This window comes from Astatotilapia calliptera, chromosome 2, assembly GCF_900246225.1.
Source record: "Astatotilapia calliptera chromosome 2, fAstCal1.2, whole genome shotgun sequence".
Lineage (NCBI taxonomy): Eukaryota > Metazoa > Chordata > Actinopteri > Cichliformes > Cichlidae > Astatotilapia > Astatotilapia calliptera.
The window spans coordinates 31,479,554-31,496,584 of record NC_039303.1 but is presented as its reverse complement, the minus strand read 5'-3'; the positions used below and the strand labels follow the sequence as shown (position 1 = coordinate 31,496,584).

At 37.7% G+C, this 17,031-nt stretch overlaps 1 protein-coding gene across 1 annotated transcript in view; it reads left to right on the top strand.

The window, feature by feature from the left end:
* Positions 1-13,479, top strand: part of pcdh11 (protocadherin 11) — a 136,516-nt gene extending 123,037 nt beyond the window's left edge. The window contains exon 7 of the mRNA XM_026142903.1: positions 9,089-13,479. Coding sequence (XP_025998688.1) covers positions 9,089-9,543 — 455 coding nt within the window. The 3' untranslated portion in view covers positions 9,544-13,479. The remainder of the gene's footprint in view (positions 1-9,088) is intronic.
* Positions 13,480-17,031: the final 3,552 nt, after the last annotated feature.

Below are 17,031 nucleotides of genomic sequence, written 5' to 3'. Positions count from 1 at the left end.
AAAATATTTTAAAGCTGGAGAGTGAAAAGGCAGGAGAAAAGGGCAGCATGAGTGTCTGCCTCTGATACTGACACCTTAAACAGATTACACATTTTCAGTATTGCCTATTAGGACAAAACACCAGGACTTTGGCTGCTGACTCCTGAAGAGAGACTCATTTTTGATAACAGAGTGAATGATTTCCCCTCAAAAATACCTCACTGTACAATAAACTGACATCCTGGCAGAGCACAACAAAAACATCAGGTCCTCCTCTCACCTTTGTCATATAAGAGATTACAATTTTCAGCATGTCCAGATTACTCAAACACTGAAAACATGCAGCCCGTGGTGCTGAGTGGTTTTCAGCCTGCCAGTTATCAGTTGAAAGATGGGCTTCACAATGTCTTTGTATCCGCTTCCTATCTGCTCGGCCATGAAGGCAATAACCGTAATGTATGGCTAAGGGAAAACAGAGCTAATCATCAATGACTGCAAGATATATAGCATATACAGTGGAACCTTGTTTATTACCCTCTCTTCTCCTGTCGTTGAATCCATCGGCTATACAGACAGCTACTGGACTGGAGAGCTTCTTCAATGTTAATTTGATTCATTCTTGTTTTCCATAATAATTGGGGGCAATGGGTCAGTGTGATGAATTTGCTTGTTACACGACACAGGAGGTAGCACGTTGGTGGCTGCTGTACAGTTTGTCTGTCTAGTCGTTTTTTTGTTTTGTTTTTTCCATCATGTGAATCAGGGGTCTCATAGTTATTAGCTATTTTCAGAAAATATCCAGTTCTTACATAATAGATTTGATTCTGAGGACCTGCTTATGCTTCAAATCAGCTTCTGATTTGATTTTAAAACGAAAGCTAAGAGTGTTATGAGTGGCATTTTCATTTTTAGATCAAAGTCATTTCCTAAAAATCATGATTGTTTAGATAGTATTCCTGCTGGAACAATCCAATCTTTTTGCAAATATCAGAGTGCTTTGTTATGTCCCACTTAATCAGCCTGTTTTTCTTTCTGTCTTAATTCTCCAGTAATGTTTTTTTTACTTCCTTTTCATTTTACACGCTTTATTTCCATTTCCCAGTTCTCAAATTATCTCCACAATATGGAAATGTTCAGACATTCATCCACGAGCAATGAATTTTAAGGTAGATCCAATTTTTTTAGTCTTATAAATATACATTTATGTATTGCTTTTTTGTTGGTAACAGCACACCTGTACAGTATATCTGCACTTTCATCCAGTGCCTTCGCAGCATACAGGTTTACAAAAAAAATAAAAATAAAATGAATTGCTACCCTTGTAGAAGATTTTCAAATGAAAGCATCAGAGTGTGTGTGTGTGTACCTACATCAACATGTCTTGTGTTTCTACCCCCCATAGAAACTCTGTGCCTCCACCTCTGTGTGTCATTGTGTTGATGAGCGCTGATTGCAGATTGTTATGGTGTTTGCACCTCTCATCTATCTGGCCCATGCTGAGTATTTGGCCAGGCCTGATTGTGTTGATGGTGACACCGGCATCTTGTCCTCGGGTGGGAAGGCCCAATAGTGGTCCAGACATAATGAAGGAGATGTAATCAACCAATGTCACACACAAAAAGTCAAGTGAAAGAAAACTGTTTCTGTGTTCTACCTTCCCGACTGTGCTCTCTGTTGATGGAAATCACACAGTCGTGGTTGTTGATGTCGGGGCTTGCTTTTTTAGCAAACGCTTTATGCTGGGCGAAATAGAAAATTTGAGGGTTTTTCTTGTTCTTCACAACAAAGGTGACTTGGAGATAAAGGAATTTGCATTAAATTAAGTCTGTACATTCTCTCTGTTTTGTACGTTCTCAGTGGGAGAAATGGGTGTTTCTACCTACAACATACTTTTAATCAATGGCAACAAAAAGAAAGAAGCAAGTGTTTGGCACTTGGTTGTTCAAGAGATCCTTTCTCTCTTTGTGCACTTTGTCCTCTCTCTGTGCTTTGTTATTTGTTTTGGTGTTCTAATCTCTGGCAAGTCAATAATATTCTTTGTTGTCTGAAATTGTGTGTCGGGAACAAAAAGGCCTCCTCCTTTTGTTGAAAGTACCTGTCTGTGACTTTTCACTCTCTCTCAGACTCCCAGATAAAGTAATCATTAGATGTTGTTTTCTGCCTGCAATTACTTTCAGTTACAATGGGTCAAACACTAGGAAAGCAAAAAGGGTCGAGAGAAGACAAGGCTAGATGGATTACAGGCGAGGAACTGTATAGGTCCCACAAGTGCTGATAAATACGTATGTGGCTCAGAGACTCACCGTTGTCAGGAATGTCTCCGTAAATGCATCAAAAGTAATTAGTCTAGAGTATATATGGACAACCTTGCTCCCTTCTTATCTGCATCACATTGTCTCCTTTACAAAAAAGGCCATTCATTACATCTGGCACTATTTGTTTTAAGAAGTAAAAAGGGGCAACTATTACTCTGCCACTTCTTATATCTGGCTTTGTATCGTTTGCAACAGAGAATTGCCCTAAATAATGTATTTCAGTGGAAAAATCCACACTGAGCTTGTCACACAAGTAAAAGTTCTCAGGGGTTCTAATGCCTGTTGAGGATGACCAAACAAGGCAGGTGCTAATCCCAACGTGTGTTTTAACATAATACCATAAATCCATGTTAAAATTAATTCCAAAGAGGCCCCTACAAACTGTTTACCTCAGCATAGCTTTTTTTACACGACAGAAGTAGCTGGATTGGAGAGCCTCTTCAGAGTTAATTTGGACAAACTCTCAAGTTCAAACACGTCATTTTTCTACTGCCACAAAGGAATGCTTTAATTACTTCTACAGCCATCCCTTTGGCTGCAAGGACAGTCTGTTTATCAGTTCATGAAATAATGATGTATCAGCCCTATTTCCAAAACATGGGCCTTTGGGGGGCCCAAAGTAATCAATCAGTGGTCAAACTTGCCAGAGAAAACCCTCGGCATGTCCCAGATATAAAATATTTAAACTTTTGGACCAACTAACATGTGAGGAGGACATTAAGAATCAAGACTTTGTGATAGCAAGTAATTCAAACCACAGTCCAACGTGTTAATTACTAACCTCATGTTGTGGATGGGCTAATCTTGAGCTCTACATTTTCCTTGTACTCATGCGTTTATATTAGCATAATCATAGCACTGTAGCTAGCCACCACATGGCAGGTTATTATGCGTCAGGTAGCTCGACTTCATTAACACTCTAAACCTCAGTGCTACTTAGCCTTCTGTCTTTTCTATGCCCAAAGCTATTGCACTGCTGTGTGTTTGTTTTTTTTCAGAAATACTTCAGTCACATTGTGATATGTCATCTTTAGAGGGAAACTAGCAAGCTAACTTCTTGCTAAACTCTAGCTCCGCTAAACGTTCTTTATTCTCTTTGTGATGGATCCCTGTAAAAAACACGTTATTGTAATATTTGGATCGTTTTATTGGTCAAAATATTTTCACCATTTTAGTGCATGAATTTTGGAAATCAAAATTTTTAGTGTAGAAAATGCTTAACAATGTCATCTTCATCAGGGATTTTAATGCATCTCCTCCTGATAAAAGTAGAAAAAAATCAAACAGCATTTGAAGCTTACAAAGTTCATTTCCAGACTGATTCAGATAAATGTTGGCCCTTTCCAGTGAAGTCACAGATGTTGTCATATCATTTCCATCTCTTCAGAAATCCGTCTCAGCTTAAAGCTTTTGAGTACAACAGGAGTTCACACATCAGTAGACATCATCAAACTATAAGACGAGCATCAAAAATGTAAGCCCTGAGAAAGGAAGGAGGATATTGAAATGCCGTCTTGTTTTTGTGATGCTGTGAAAATTAGACAGTTGTCTCTCCTTCAAATGATGATTGCCAGAGCTGCGATGAAAGTAATGGCATCCCTCTTTTCAGTGCAACACCAAGGGGTTTTAATAGCGCTATTATTATTAATGACCATCCATTTGCTTATCCAGATTGTACATTTGGAGTGGGCATAAGGCCGAGTGAAGTGATAAAGTCTTAGTAATTACAAACCCAATTATTTCTACTGAGATTCTATTTGTTTGAAATAATCTTTCATATTCTTCTATTTCTGTGTGTTGGTCTCCCTCCAGAGACAAGACACGTGCTTGTACAGAGTGTATCTTGTTTCTTTTCTTTTCCCAGTTTCTTTCTCATTTCCTATCTAACAAACAAGAACATATAATGTATAATAACACTCAGTCTGCACTCTTGATAACTGTGTTACCTGGTTTGATAACTTTTGATAAAAGTCGCAGACTTCATTTTAAAAGGCTCTTGCATCTTTTGGCACTGTTATTCCTGTTGGTGTCAAATTGACTGAAGCTGTTGTAACTCTACATAAATGCAGATGAAAAATGAAATGTCAGTGAGGTTAAATTAGTATCAGCAAATCCATAGCTACAGGGGCATTTTTTGACTATAAATATAACACTGGCAATATCTTTTACACGTTTAGGATGGAATCGTATTCAACTCTATTATATGGAAGGGCAGAGATGTTGAAAATGGAGAAAACTGCAACTGTGCAGCAAGACAGACAGATCCTAAACACATGGTGCAAATTAATATGTTCTTATATACTTTGAAATTTTTGGCTCCTGAAAGTGTGACCTTAAGCTTTTTTTTCTGAAATATCTGAAAATTGTGGCCAGGTAGTGATTTGTGCTTTTAAAAGCAATAAAATATTAGTGGAAGACTGTGAGCCTGGGGGCTGTTTTGTGCATCATGGGAATTTAAAAGCTTAGCTTAAAGGTGTGGTATAAATGAACCAAGAATATAGATGGGTTGGATAACAATTTAACAGTTTTTTTGAGGATTTATGTATATTTGATAAAAAGCACAACAACACGGCACAGCAGCTTGTTGAAAATAAGATCCTCAGTCAATGCAGTACAGGCCTGGAGTGTGAAATAGTGCTATGAGCATCCATACATCACCATCTAATAATCAGATTGTTTGAGGTGGAGAAAGATGTGTTTATATTAAATAATTTTTATGAATGTTTCTACATTAATAAAGTTTTGTACTATAAATAACTTCTATAGTCTTTCTGTTAAAAATAATTTTACTAAATGACACATGCATTAATTCAAAAATATATAATATGGCTTTCATTTGAGAGTAAATGTGTTTGATGCATAGATGCATGCAAGTTTCTTGCAAAAGATTTGCAAAGACTGAACCAATTAACTCTGTAGGATGAGTCACGGGCCTAGTCCACCTTCTTGATGGCTGTTGGAAGAATTTAATGTCCTAGATGCATGCAATTATCCTTTTAATTAGCAATAATGAGTTTGTGCATGCTGAAATAATGACTTGAATCGTGATATGTGTGCAGACCTTAATGTGAAGCTCATCAAGATGTAACAAGCTTTGTCGGTAAATATCATCAACTGTCATGTTAAATATCTCATGCTATTGTACTGAAAAGGCCCAATAAGCTGCTTAAATTGATCCTAGCTATGTATGTGTGTGTCCATTTGTGTTTCTGCCTGTTAGAACATGCATGTTCTGATGAAGTTTATGGTCATGAAAAAAAATTAAGTGAATCTGAATGCAATCCGAAGCACTAAGCCCTCATCAACTTAAATGGCATCCTGTGTCACCAGCTGTAGTGCGTGAGTGTAAGTTCAAGAGGGCTGCCTGAATTCTTCTAGGCTCTTGGATTGCAGAGTGGGCGACAGGCAGTTGTGAAATTACCAATTTATTTGAGTTTGCCAAACAACATCATTAAGCAAAAAAATGAAAGTAATGATTAACGAATAAGCACACTCTGACTGGTCAGCTGGTCCAGTGAAAATAACTAATGCTGGTTACGTGCCAACAGAAAGGATTTGCCCACAGTAATTTAAGAGTTAGCAGAAGCTGTTCTATTCATTACATAAAAATGGCAAAATGTGAGTTGGCTGCTCATTTTTTATGAGAGCATATGCCAAACTAGCCGTTAGCCAAGCATTATGTGGTATGAACTGACATAGAAAAGTGATGTGGGAATAGCCTGGATGGCTAAGAGAACATGAATTTGTTTCCTGGGATAAGATTAAAACTACACTTAAAGGAAGATTATTATCAGCGTGTCACCTGAACCCCAGATGACTAGAATAATATAAAATGTCTTTTAACAGAGGCTGTAAAAAACAAGATGACCATCTGTATGCTATAACACAGTTAGACACTTTGTTATGTCTGCCTCCAAAATGGGTTTATGCAGCTTTTAATTGCTTTTGTTGGTGTACTGGACCAAGCAGAGTGAAAAATATCTTCATGTGATATCAGTGCTGATGTTATTTTTTTCAGCTAAAAAAAACATAAATTACACAACTTAAAAGTCTGAGCAAACATAGTATACCTCACAAAGTTGTGTAAAGTTATTGGACCAAGTTGTAAAATGCTGCACACATTCCAGGCATTGTCTTCAACCCCATTATATTTTTAATTAAAAGATTGCAAGTACTCCCATTAGTGAGAGGCATTTGCATTATATCAACCCCACCTGGTTTAAAGTCAAATTGCGGGATGTTATTTGTTCTATATTTTCATTCAGCACCCAGAAAAACATTTTGGGAATGGTTTACACACCATCCAGCATCCTCACACCTTTCTCTTACACTTGTTCAATATTTATACAAGCTGTAAATGTTTGACCACACCAAATGGAAGGTCAGCTGAAGGTGAATGCAGCAGTTTTCGATCTGTGGCTGGCCACAGGATGTGTTGATGTTGCAGAACAAGAATGCTGAAAGGTACGGCTGGTATGCATATTCCCGAAAGTGTGACACACTGTCTAAAAATGCAGAATAGATCACCTAGACCATCAAACAGGCCATAAAGCAAACAGTATTTAATTTGGGAAGGAAACAATTATTTACAGTAATTGCTTTTATTAAATGTTAAATTAACAGAATAAACAGTTATCAGAGTTATTTTTCAAACGCATGCTACTCAGTAAAAATAAATCATCTTAAACGAGAACACTACGTCTGATCTCACTTCTATTACAACTCATTGTTTGCTATTATCCCCACTTGTCTGCCATTCAAATTTCCTTGAAGGGAATGTAGAAAAGTATGTTCACAGCATCAGGGGATCTGTGGCATCAGTGATGTGTGATTTCTCCCAAAAGCTCCGTGGGGTACAATTGTTCCCCCTGAATACAAAAGACAGCGGCATCACAAGCAGGCTGCGGCATACCTCTAGCTGACGAAGGCAGCAAGAGCTGTCAGCGACATCACTCATACCGTGTGCCCACCCTCCCGAACCCGCCGCCGCCGCCTATCCAAACTACCCCACCGGAATAGAAAATAGTACGAGCCCATGTCGTTGAGAGAGGCGGGTCGGTAAATATTTCATATAAAATTTGTAGGCATTGAAGGCTGTTGACATAGAAATGCGATGAGTTCAGTCTGTCTAAAGTCATAGAGGGAAAACGTACCTTTCATTTGTAAAAGCGTCACCTTTAAATAGAATCTGAGGAGGAAGGAAAAATATTGAGGACAAGGCAACATTTTCTGTGTGTCTGGGTGGGTAATAGGGCATTTATGCTAATTACATTACCTAATCAAAAACATCAGCAACCTAAAAAGGCATTACCAACAGGAGAAAACACTTGGAGAAAGATTGAATCAGCGCACGGCCGAGACTTGGCTTGGCCCCATTGTCCTAGCTCAGAGAATGAGAAAGCAGCATCCATTTTTCCCTTAATTAAGTTAGTGACCCTTTGAAAGGTGACACATTTACCGCCCAGGGGATTTATACACTCCCGCTTCACGGCTTCAGTTCAATATGGAGAGGACAGATTTGACTCCACGTGGATACTTCAAATATATCCTTACAATTTATACCAGGTGATTCATTTTCAGTAGCTACTCTTATAATTAAAGTTGACGTCGTGGTATTCAGTGTAGGGTAGCAACGATATACAAAGCATGTTCGCCGTGCCGTTACGCAGCAATCAAGACAATTCGTATTACTACTAGACGGTAATCACGATATTCATTTTCATTCATAAAAAGCCATAAAACAATAAACAAGGTGATAGGAAGATGTCTGGGAAAGAGACTCACATAGACTATGTAGAATTGCGTGTGGAAGAAATAGTCTTTCCAGCGTACTAGGGTCTAAGACGCCTTAATTATTTAAAGCATTCTTACTTATGCAAATACACTAAATAATTTCTGCATGACAGCTTGAAGCTGAGGCCTAGAGGAGAGATGTGATGTCTGAATGAGGACCCCTCTTGCCTTTGCATGGCCTAGGAACCATAACACTGCAGGCTTCTGGTTGCCTTGGTGCATACTGTTTTACATTCTAATTATCTGGCATGACAGACTTTATTGCAGAGGCTCAATGCTGAGGTCTCATCCCAGACTCATTCCACATGTGATGTCAGTTCTGGGATAATAAGATGAGATAGTCTGAGTGCTTAGCCTTGCCCATTTTGCCTCTTCATTGAGTTTTCAGATTTTTTGTTTTTTTCCCCCTAATTTTTCCAAGCGTGCAGCCTAATTCTTGGCCCAACGAGCATGAATTTTACCTGAATAAGATTCTGGAATGATTCGTATCTTTTTCACAGCTTATTTGACCAGATTTATTTTGGATTCTAAAAGATCAAAGGAGTCTAAGGAGTGGCACATTGACAGTGATTAAAATAAACAGTATTTTGTTAAGATGTTCATTAAAAATTGAATACAGTAAAGCCAATCCAAGACACAAACAGCAAGACATTTTTTTCTAACTAATTAAGCTACAGGGAATTCAGTGCATATTGTAGGTAAACAGACAGAGTCATGGGAATACCAATGGAAATTAAATGCTCTGCTGGTGTTTTTCTCATTACAAGATGAAATGAAACATTTATCACTGACTTTCATTTCACTAAAAGGCTGACATTTTCTGGGTCAACCATTGATAAGTGGACAACTTTCTTTTATTTGCATTATGATTCACGAGTTCATTCAGCCCTTTTACATCACCACAGTAAAATTGTTGTTTTCCAGTTCTCTGTATGTTCTGACCTGTTGTTTTAACTTTGTTTTGTTTTTTTCCCCTTCTTTCTTTGTCTGCTTTTTTACAGCCATCGAGGTAAACCTGCAGAAAGCCTTGGCTGAGGCCTCTGAGACCTGTACCCAGGAGTGTCTAATACTAGGCCACTCTGACAGCTGCTGGATGCCCCCAGCCCTGGCCCAGTTCCAGGGTCCTGGCAGCAACAGCCCCATCTCCACCCCTACCACTACTGCCATCACTGCTGCCCTCCCCTCTTTTGGTTTCCAGCAGAGCTGTGCCCGGGGAATAAAAGCTAACATGGGCAGCATGGGGGTCATGGATGGCCGCCATACGTTGGGCAGGTCTGTGCCCAAAAAAGATGAACTGGACAAAGGGATCAATCGTCCACAGTTCTACAACACCCTGGATAGACACTGCAGTAAGAAGGAGGACCCCATCAAGGTCATTCCCCTGGCAAGCTTCTCCTCTCCCGGGCAGCAGACTGGTGGGGGCGGCAGCTCTTTCTTACATGAGAACCAGTTGTAATAGTAAAACACGGATCTTCATTGGCTTAGCATACACGTGACTCCATCCAAAGATGGCCTACAACTATTAGATTAGTATGTATGCGTATTTGTGGGGTATGCATAATTGGAATAACTTGACCAGCTCAATGACCAGCTCAAGCTCAGTTTCACTAATTAAGATATCTGAGAATGGATTGGAGATAATTATGATGATGTTAAAAAAAGAAATCATGTGAAACCAGTCTGACAAGCGAGGAAGGAGCAAGCAAGTCTTAACATAGAAGACACATGTATAATAAATAAATGGTTATATGCCAAAGTAGATCCATCACAAAAAAAGGATAATCTTGCTTTCTGTTTGGTGAAGTTTGCTTAGCGATAAAAAAGGCCAGTGTACACCTTCAGCTCCTTGGGTTTAGTTTTGTGTAAGTGCATTCCAAAAGACAATTTCCCTGCACAGAAGCAAAAGCAAATGCAGTACTTTGTGTTATGTGAGCTAAATTGGGCTAAATGCTAATTACAAACTCTTGAGTGGATGGTTTTTTTTTTTTTTTGGTTTTTTTTTCTGTTGATGTTCTAGTGAAGTATTGCTTTGTAAAGCACATGGCACAAACCTTTTTGGTGGAGGAATATGTTTCTTTTGTCTTGTCTGGACATGTTTTAGAAGACTATTTTGGTCAAGGGGCTTCAGAAGGATAAAAAATGTCTACAAAGCATAACTGGGCCAATAGTAGACAGTGCTGCATCTTCGTCTTTTGAATTCTTTTGCATTCTACAATTCTACAATTCTACATTCTCACCCTGGACCAATGCATAAAAAAACCCACAAACACAAAGCGTTGCACATACACATACGTTTTTTGTTTTGTTTTTTTCATATGTGGTGATTGCTCTATGCCTGCCAACTCTATTAAGAAAATGTTCACACTTAGCATTGTCGCAGTAGCTTAGCCTTGAAAGGAGCAGACAGATGCGCTTTGGAAATGTCGTCTCTGTTTTCTTCCTTTTTGTTTCTATTTCTCTCATTTTGCTGCTGAGAAACATTCAAATGGTAACAGCTCTGGAGCCAATTATGAAATTCTCAGTCTAATTACTTTGATGTGTGATCTCTGTAGTGACCCTCATTGTGGTTTGGAGGTTTGGATTAAATCTATTGCTTTTCCTAAAACATGCTCTACGTGTGCAGACGAAGTGTAAAGGTGACAATAACACAGCAAAAGCAGCTTAACACTTCCTTTATTCCCACTGTATTTTAACACCTGTGTTCCTGCTATTAATTACTACTCTGTTTTCATTTCACTAAGTTACACTGCAAAGTTTCTATTATCAGTTTTTACAATGTGTTGACACTGGAATAATAGACCAGGGAGCAAAAATTTCTTCAGGGCTTTGAGTCTAGCTGAATTATTGATGTTAATGTTATTTTGGCAGTTATCATAAGAATAGGCATCGGTACTATTTGAAAGGCCCTCCCTGCAGGCTGTCGCTCACAAGGTTCGATAAACACACTACATCACTGCCGGTGTGTGCAAATTGTACTGATGATAATAACTACTTCAGACTAACTTCCTGCTGTAACAGATTGGGTGCAGTATAATCTATTGCTACAGCAATAAGTGACTTTGCTGATATCCATTTTTCTTGCCTGTAACATCCAAGCCAGGTGTCTACATCATCAGGTATGTGATTCATGTGATTAATTTTGTAGTACCACCTTGCAAATTGGGAACAGGCCTAAATCTATAATGCAACACGGTATTCTCAAGGGAGGGTGCAAGGCAAATTGTGTTAGTATGCTATTAGTTGCCACACCTATTCTCTCAGATCAGAGCTCTTATCCTTATAAAGGGGATTTATCAGAGACTTTGTGAAACGATCACTTAAAGGAACGGTGTCAAGGACTAAAAATAAAAAAAGAAGGGGCAATTCAATTTCACCTTAGTCAATTATGAAAATGAATCAAATTCAAAAGTTAAATCCTCCTATAAACATACACTGATGGAAATTGCCCTGTTTGGGAATCCAATTTCGACCTATTTACTAATACTTTCATTTTCTTTTCTCTATCATTTTCATTTCATATGATTCCACTGGTGTTGGTGTAGGAGTGCGGAAGGGGGGGCGGGCATCACACAATGATATGAACAATGCATTTTTAATCAAAAGGAGCACATATCAAAAGGAACATACATCATGATGTCACTGAAAATTGGAATTTTATCTCTGCCAAATACAGATCCAGCACTTCATATCTGCCATCACAACGTCTAATCCAAAACCTGTCTCAAAATCATTAAAAGTCTTTTCAAGTTCTGTCTACAGCTATGTGAAGGGTAAAAAAAAATTCTTAGTAACATTTTTCCAAAATAAGAATTAGGTTTTTAAGAAATGTACCCATTAATTAATTCAATCAGTATAGGTAATGTCAGCTTGTTTCTAAATATGGTAATCTGTACTGTTCTCATATCATGAAAAGAGTGTATCTAAGAGAACATGTATGAGTTAACACACTGTTACACTGTAATAAAAATGTGATTGTTTAAAATACACTGCCCAGTCACACATGCAACGTGAGCACAATACTAACTGTACCCTGTGTTTTGACTTACTCTGCCTACATAACTCCTATGTACTGTAATATTGCAGCAGATCCATTAAAGACTACATGAAATACTACTTTTAGAGGGAAAACTATAGCAACTGCATGAATGTACACCAGCAGGATGTTGCTTTTTGCAAAAATATGATTTTCTTTTATTATTGTTGTGTGGCCGCATTCATTTTGTTATATCTTATGTCCTCTCACGGGTCAAAGTGGTGTTTTATTTATTTTCAGAACAAAGTGCATACCATATGAATGTCCTGTTTTTTTTTAAGTAAGTACTCTCTCTGTGTCAAAAATTTTCATCCGTTAAAAAACATCAAATGGAAAGACTAAATGTCGACTTTGCATGATTCTGCTCTCACTATTACTTTTGAGTTTTTTAAATTTCTTACGCCCTAGCAATAGATGTAGAGACGACGCTATACATAAAGATGAGGATTCCTTTTTATTTTAAGACTATTTCTATTCGAAATGTGTTTCATGATTAACATGTCAAGCTGTGTCATAAACTGCATGAACTGTTTGAACTTCCACAAGGCCTTTTGACACTTGACTACGTGGTTCATGCATCAGTCATTAGAATTGATGTCAGTATTGATGTTTACTGCTTTACACGTTTGTCTGTCTTATGGAACAAACCAATGTTACACCGTGTACATGGTCAATCCTTGTGACGTGTGCATACCACTTACGCCTACGTGCACACAAATCTATCTATACATCTATACTGTCAGGTAAACCGGAATTTAAGCTGTACATAGCAGTACCCCTAAGAACTAGTAATAAGGGTCACAAACTGGAAAGACACACATGGTAAATACTAAAGCCTACTTCAATTCTATAAATCACTTTGTTCATAAAAACTGCAAAAGGGAAAAAAGTGAGAACTGAGGAGATGACAATCTCAGTTGTAATGTAAATTGATACATAATATCAATGAGGGTGTGTTTGAAAGTGTTAACAAGTGATGTTGTATGTGTGTAAATGAGAGAGCGTGTATTTCCTTGCATGTATGCGTGAGTGGGTGTGTATACTGGCATGTACATTGCCAGAGTATTTTATGTACACTAATGTATCTTGTAAAAAACTATATCAAAATACGATATAAGACTTAAGTATATGCTTGTAAATTAGTCATCAGTGAATCAGGTCAAGTTTGCGTTGAGAGAAGGCTTCAGTGCTTGCCAGCGAATCTGTATTTCTTAGTTAAAGCTATACAGTCTGTGTTGTTATGCCTTTGTAAGATATCCCACATAAATCTATGAAAAAAATTAACTTACATGGTGAAATGATTTTTCCTGTCATTGAATTTTACTTGAGCCATTAAATATTGAGTCCTTGAAGAATTAATGGATCATGTTTGTCCTTCACTGTTAATTATTGTTTGATAAGGTTTTCTAAGAGCAGTGGTGTATCAGCGAAGCAACGTGAGAGCATACTGTCATCATATTCCAATTATGACAAATACAAGCTAATGATAGACGATCGATCAAATGGGAAGTGACATGTCACCTTTTTTTTTCACTTCTGCAAATTAGCACTTCTGAGGAAATAATGTAAAGAGTTCACACCTCAGCATGCTGTCTGAGAAGCTGATTCATCTAAATTTAAACTGCACTGTCAAGGTGTCGCCTAAAAAAGCAAAATCACCTAAATTTCAATGCAACAAGACTGCCTAATTCACAGACAAACAGACAGAGAGACTTTGAAACCAGTGGAAACAATTCCAATAGTTCAACTGCTGTTGATCACTTGCAATTCAGCAGTTCAGACTGTACCAAGTGGCAGAATAAGACCCAGTGCAACTGTCGGATTGTATCTTTTATTTGTTTTTTATCTAATTTCTAATTTTTGATTTCAATTTAGTTTAAGTTAGTTTGTGGTTTTCGGTAAGTTTTAAATAGTTTTGTTGTTTTTTACTTTGATATTATAAAGGGTTGTCAGCGGCAAATTTTAAGAAGATTAGAATAAGCATTGTAACAATAATACATGCATAATTTGTGAGTGACTCAGAAAGATCTAGACACAAAATTTGAAGAATTTCTCTATCCATCAATCTATAACAGAAGAGAATTCTGACTTTAATCTCAGAATTCTGAGAAAACCTCTTTTTTTTCTTCTTTTCCAGAATTCTGAGAAAAAAGTCAGAATTCTGAGATTAAAGTAAAAAAAATCGTTTTTCTCAGAATTCTGAGAAAAAATAATTCTGATGAAAAAAGTCAGCATTCTGAGAAAAATTCTGCTGAAAGTCAGAATTTCTCAGAATTCTGACTTTTTTCATCAGAATTATTTTTTCTCAGAATTCTGAGAAAAAAGTCAACATTCTGAGAAAAAATAATTTTTTGAGTTTTTTCTTAGAATTCTGGAAAAGAAGAAAAAAAAAGACATGCCCAGTTTTTGTTTTTGTTTTTTCCCCAGTGGCCCTTCCATAATCTATCTTGTTAATCAGTTGTTGAACAATATCTTGACAACGACCATAGGACACAGGAAAATGTGTCTAAGTTGCAATCCCATCGCATCTATTTAAGACTGTATTTCCACCAGGCATGCATTGCACCCCATGACACATAAAATACTGTTTGTATGGTTTTTTTTTAAACAAAGTTTGCTGAAACTGCATATAGAAGATGAAGAAAACAGTAAATAAGACAGCAGAAAAAAACTCCTATTTCCAAATAGTCCTCTGGTGAAACACCAAAGTATGATTTGAAACCATTTGAAGACAACAACAGGACTGTGTCGTGAACACACGAGTAGTTAATTTAGGTTTAGGATAAGTGAATAAAATGTATTATTGTTGTTGTTGCTTTTAATACAACTTTACCGGGTGTATTTGTCTTCCATGCATCTGACCGTCCCTGTCATCCATCAGCCAAGTACTCATCTCTCAATCTATCCATCCATGAGAACTTTGATGCCTCAAAGGCAAACTGTAAAACAGCCTCAACAATCCCCTTGGGCTATGAATTCTACCTGAGGCCCTTCTGGCTTAATGCTTTATCCACTATACTTTCATAAATACACAAGACCTCAGAGGGGGAACCTCAGGCATACAGTACACTATTGATGCTCACAACAACAGGACATGACAGGATCTCTTGGCACTGACTCCTAACTTGTGTGACACAAAGAGTCATGTCATGTAGCTTGTAAGACTTCAAAGCCTTTCTGGACTGTGTCATCTCGTAGCATCTTCAGCATATGCTCAGTCCCCAATCTCCTTAAGAGAGCTGGCTTTGACCTGCCCCATTAGTTTTCCATGGTAATTGGTTAATAATGAGACAGTGAAAGTCCCAAGGATGTCTGCACTGTCAAAACACATACCCAACTACACAAATCTGCATTTCCAGTAATTACTGCATATTTGAACAGAAAGAACTTTGTGATCCTTACAGTGACTTGAATGCTTGCCATGCACACACACATACACACACACATACACCCCACACCCTCATTCCCATCTGCTAACAAGCACCAACTTATTGTAAGCCTACTTAGTTCTCAAGGTGTCATCTGTTGAAGTGTCAGGAGAACATATAGAGATTGTCAAACAGTACACTCATTTCAAATTGTAATTAAACTGGCCATCAGGTACCTAGAGGCTGTTTAGTCAACAGCAGGGTACTAATTACTATAAGATGACCTTTGGAATAATATCTGGTGAATTATTCATAGTTGAGAAAATTGCTTCGGAGACATGCCAACGACATCCAAGGGGCGTCTGAGTGTACACATACTCAAAGATTTCAGGATGGCTATAAAAATAAGGTCACTAGCTGGATAAAACAAGAACTTTTTCCTCCGTGAAAAAGAGGTGTCTGGAATAAAAGTATAAGGACAAAATCCAACTTTTGAAAAGAGAAATGTTGGAGAGAGAATCCACTGGCTTATGTAAAGGTAATGTAAAGGATTTTGAAGAGAAAAGATGTCTGTCTTGGGACGCCTTAAGAATATTAACAGCAACAACAACAAAAGCAGTGTGCTTAAAAACAGAAAAACAACTTTCTATATTATTTGTTATTTTCTACCTATGATGATCTCCAGCAGAGACATAAGGTAATTAATTTAAGTGAAAGAAATCAACACTTGTACATTTAAATTAAGAAAAAAAATTAGAGACAAAAAGCAAAGCACTGTTAATATATTTCAACAGATGCATCTGCCTACGTGACAAAACCATTAAAAGCATCTCTATCATGCTGGAAATGTTTCTGTGAAGTATTCTGCACTGAGCAGATAGAGGTCTAAGATAGTTTCTTCCCCATCTCTGTTTAACCTTTAGGGACACTTTGCTGAAATTACTGCTAGGATCTCATACAGAACCCTTCACTTTATTTCTAGGTGGCATAAGTAGATAGCTCTGAATCTACAGTAAATGATTAGACATCTGTGGACTCTTTCTTTTCTCCTGTAACAGGGAAAAAAGAAATGAATTGTCTTTTCACATGGCTAGTTCATTTTTACAGTCTCTCTATTAGTAAAGCAGAAAAAGTCACCCATGAGCACCATGACACTTTTCCTAACTTTATGGGGAAGTTCTCTGAATATCTGAATTCAATATGATCTCAGTCGACTATTTGTGCGATGCTTTGAAAGAAGGTCAGAAACATGACTCTTTATCACCATCGCAGAGGATTCAAATGATTAGCCAAAATTTGTGGTAATTGGTAGTAATTAACAAGGACCTTGTTCTCTTGGACATTGGAGAGCTGCCGCGATGCCAGATCCCACCCTCTCCACCTGCCATTAGAGAGCAATTACTGATAGGAATCAGTACACATTAACGCAAGATAAAATGTGTGCAGCTGCTTGTGTGTCTTTATTTAAAATACTTGGCTCAAAAAACTTGGTCACATCTGAGAACCCACTGTCATGAGATCTAGCATTCGCATAGTTTTACAA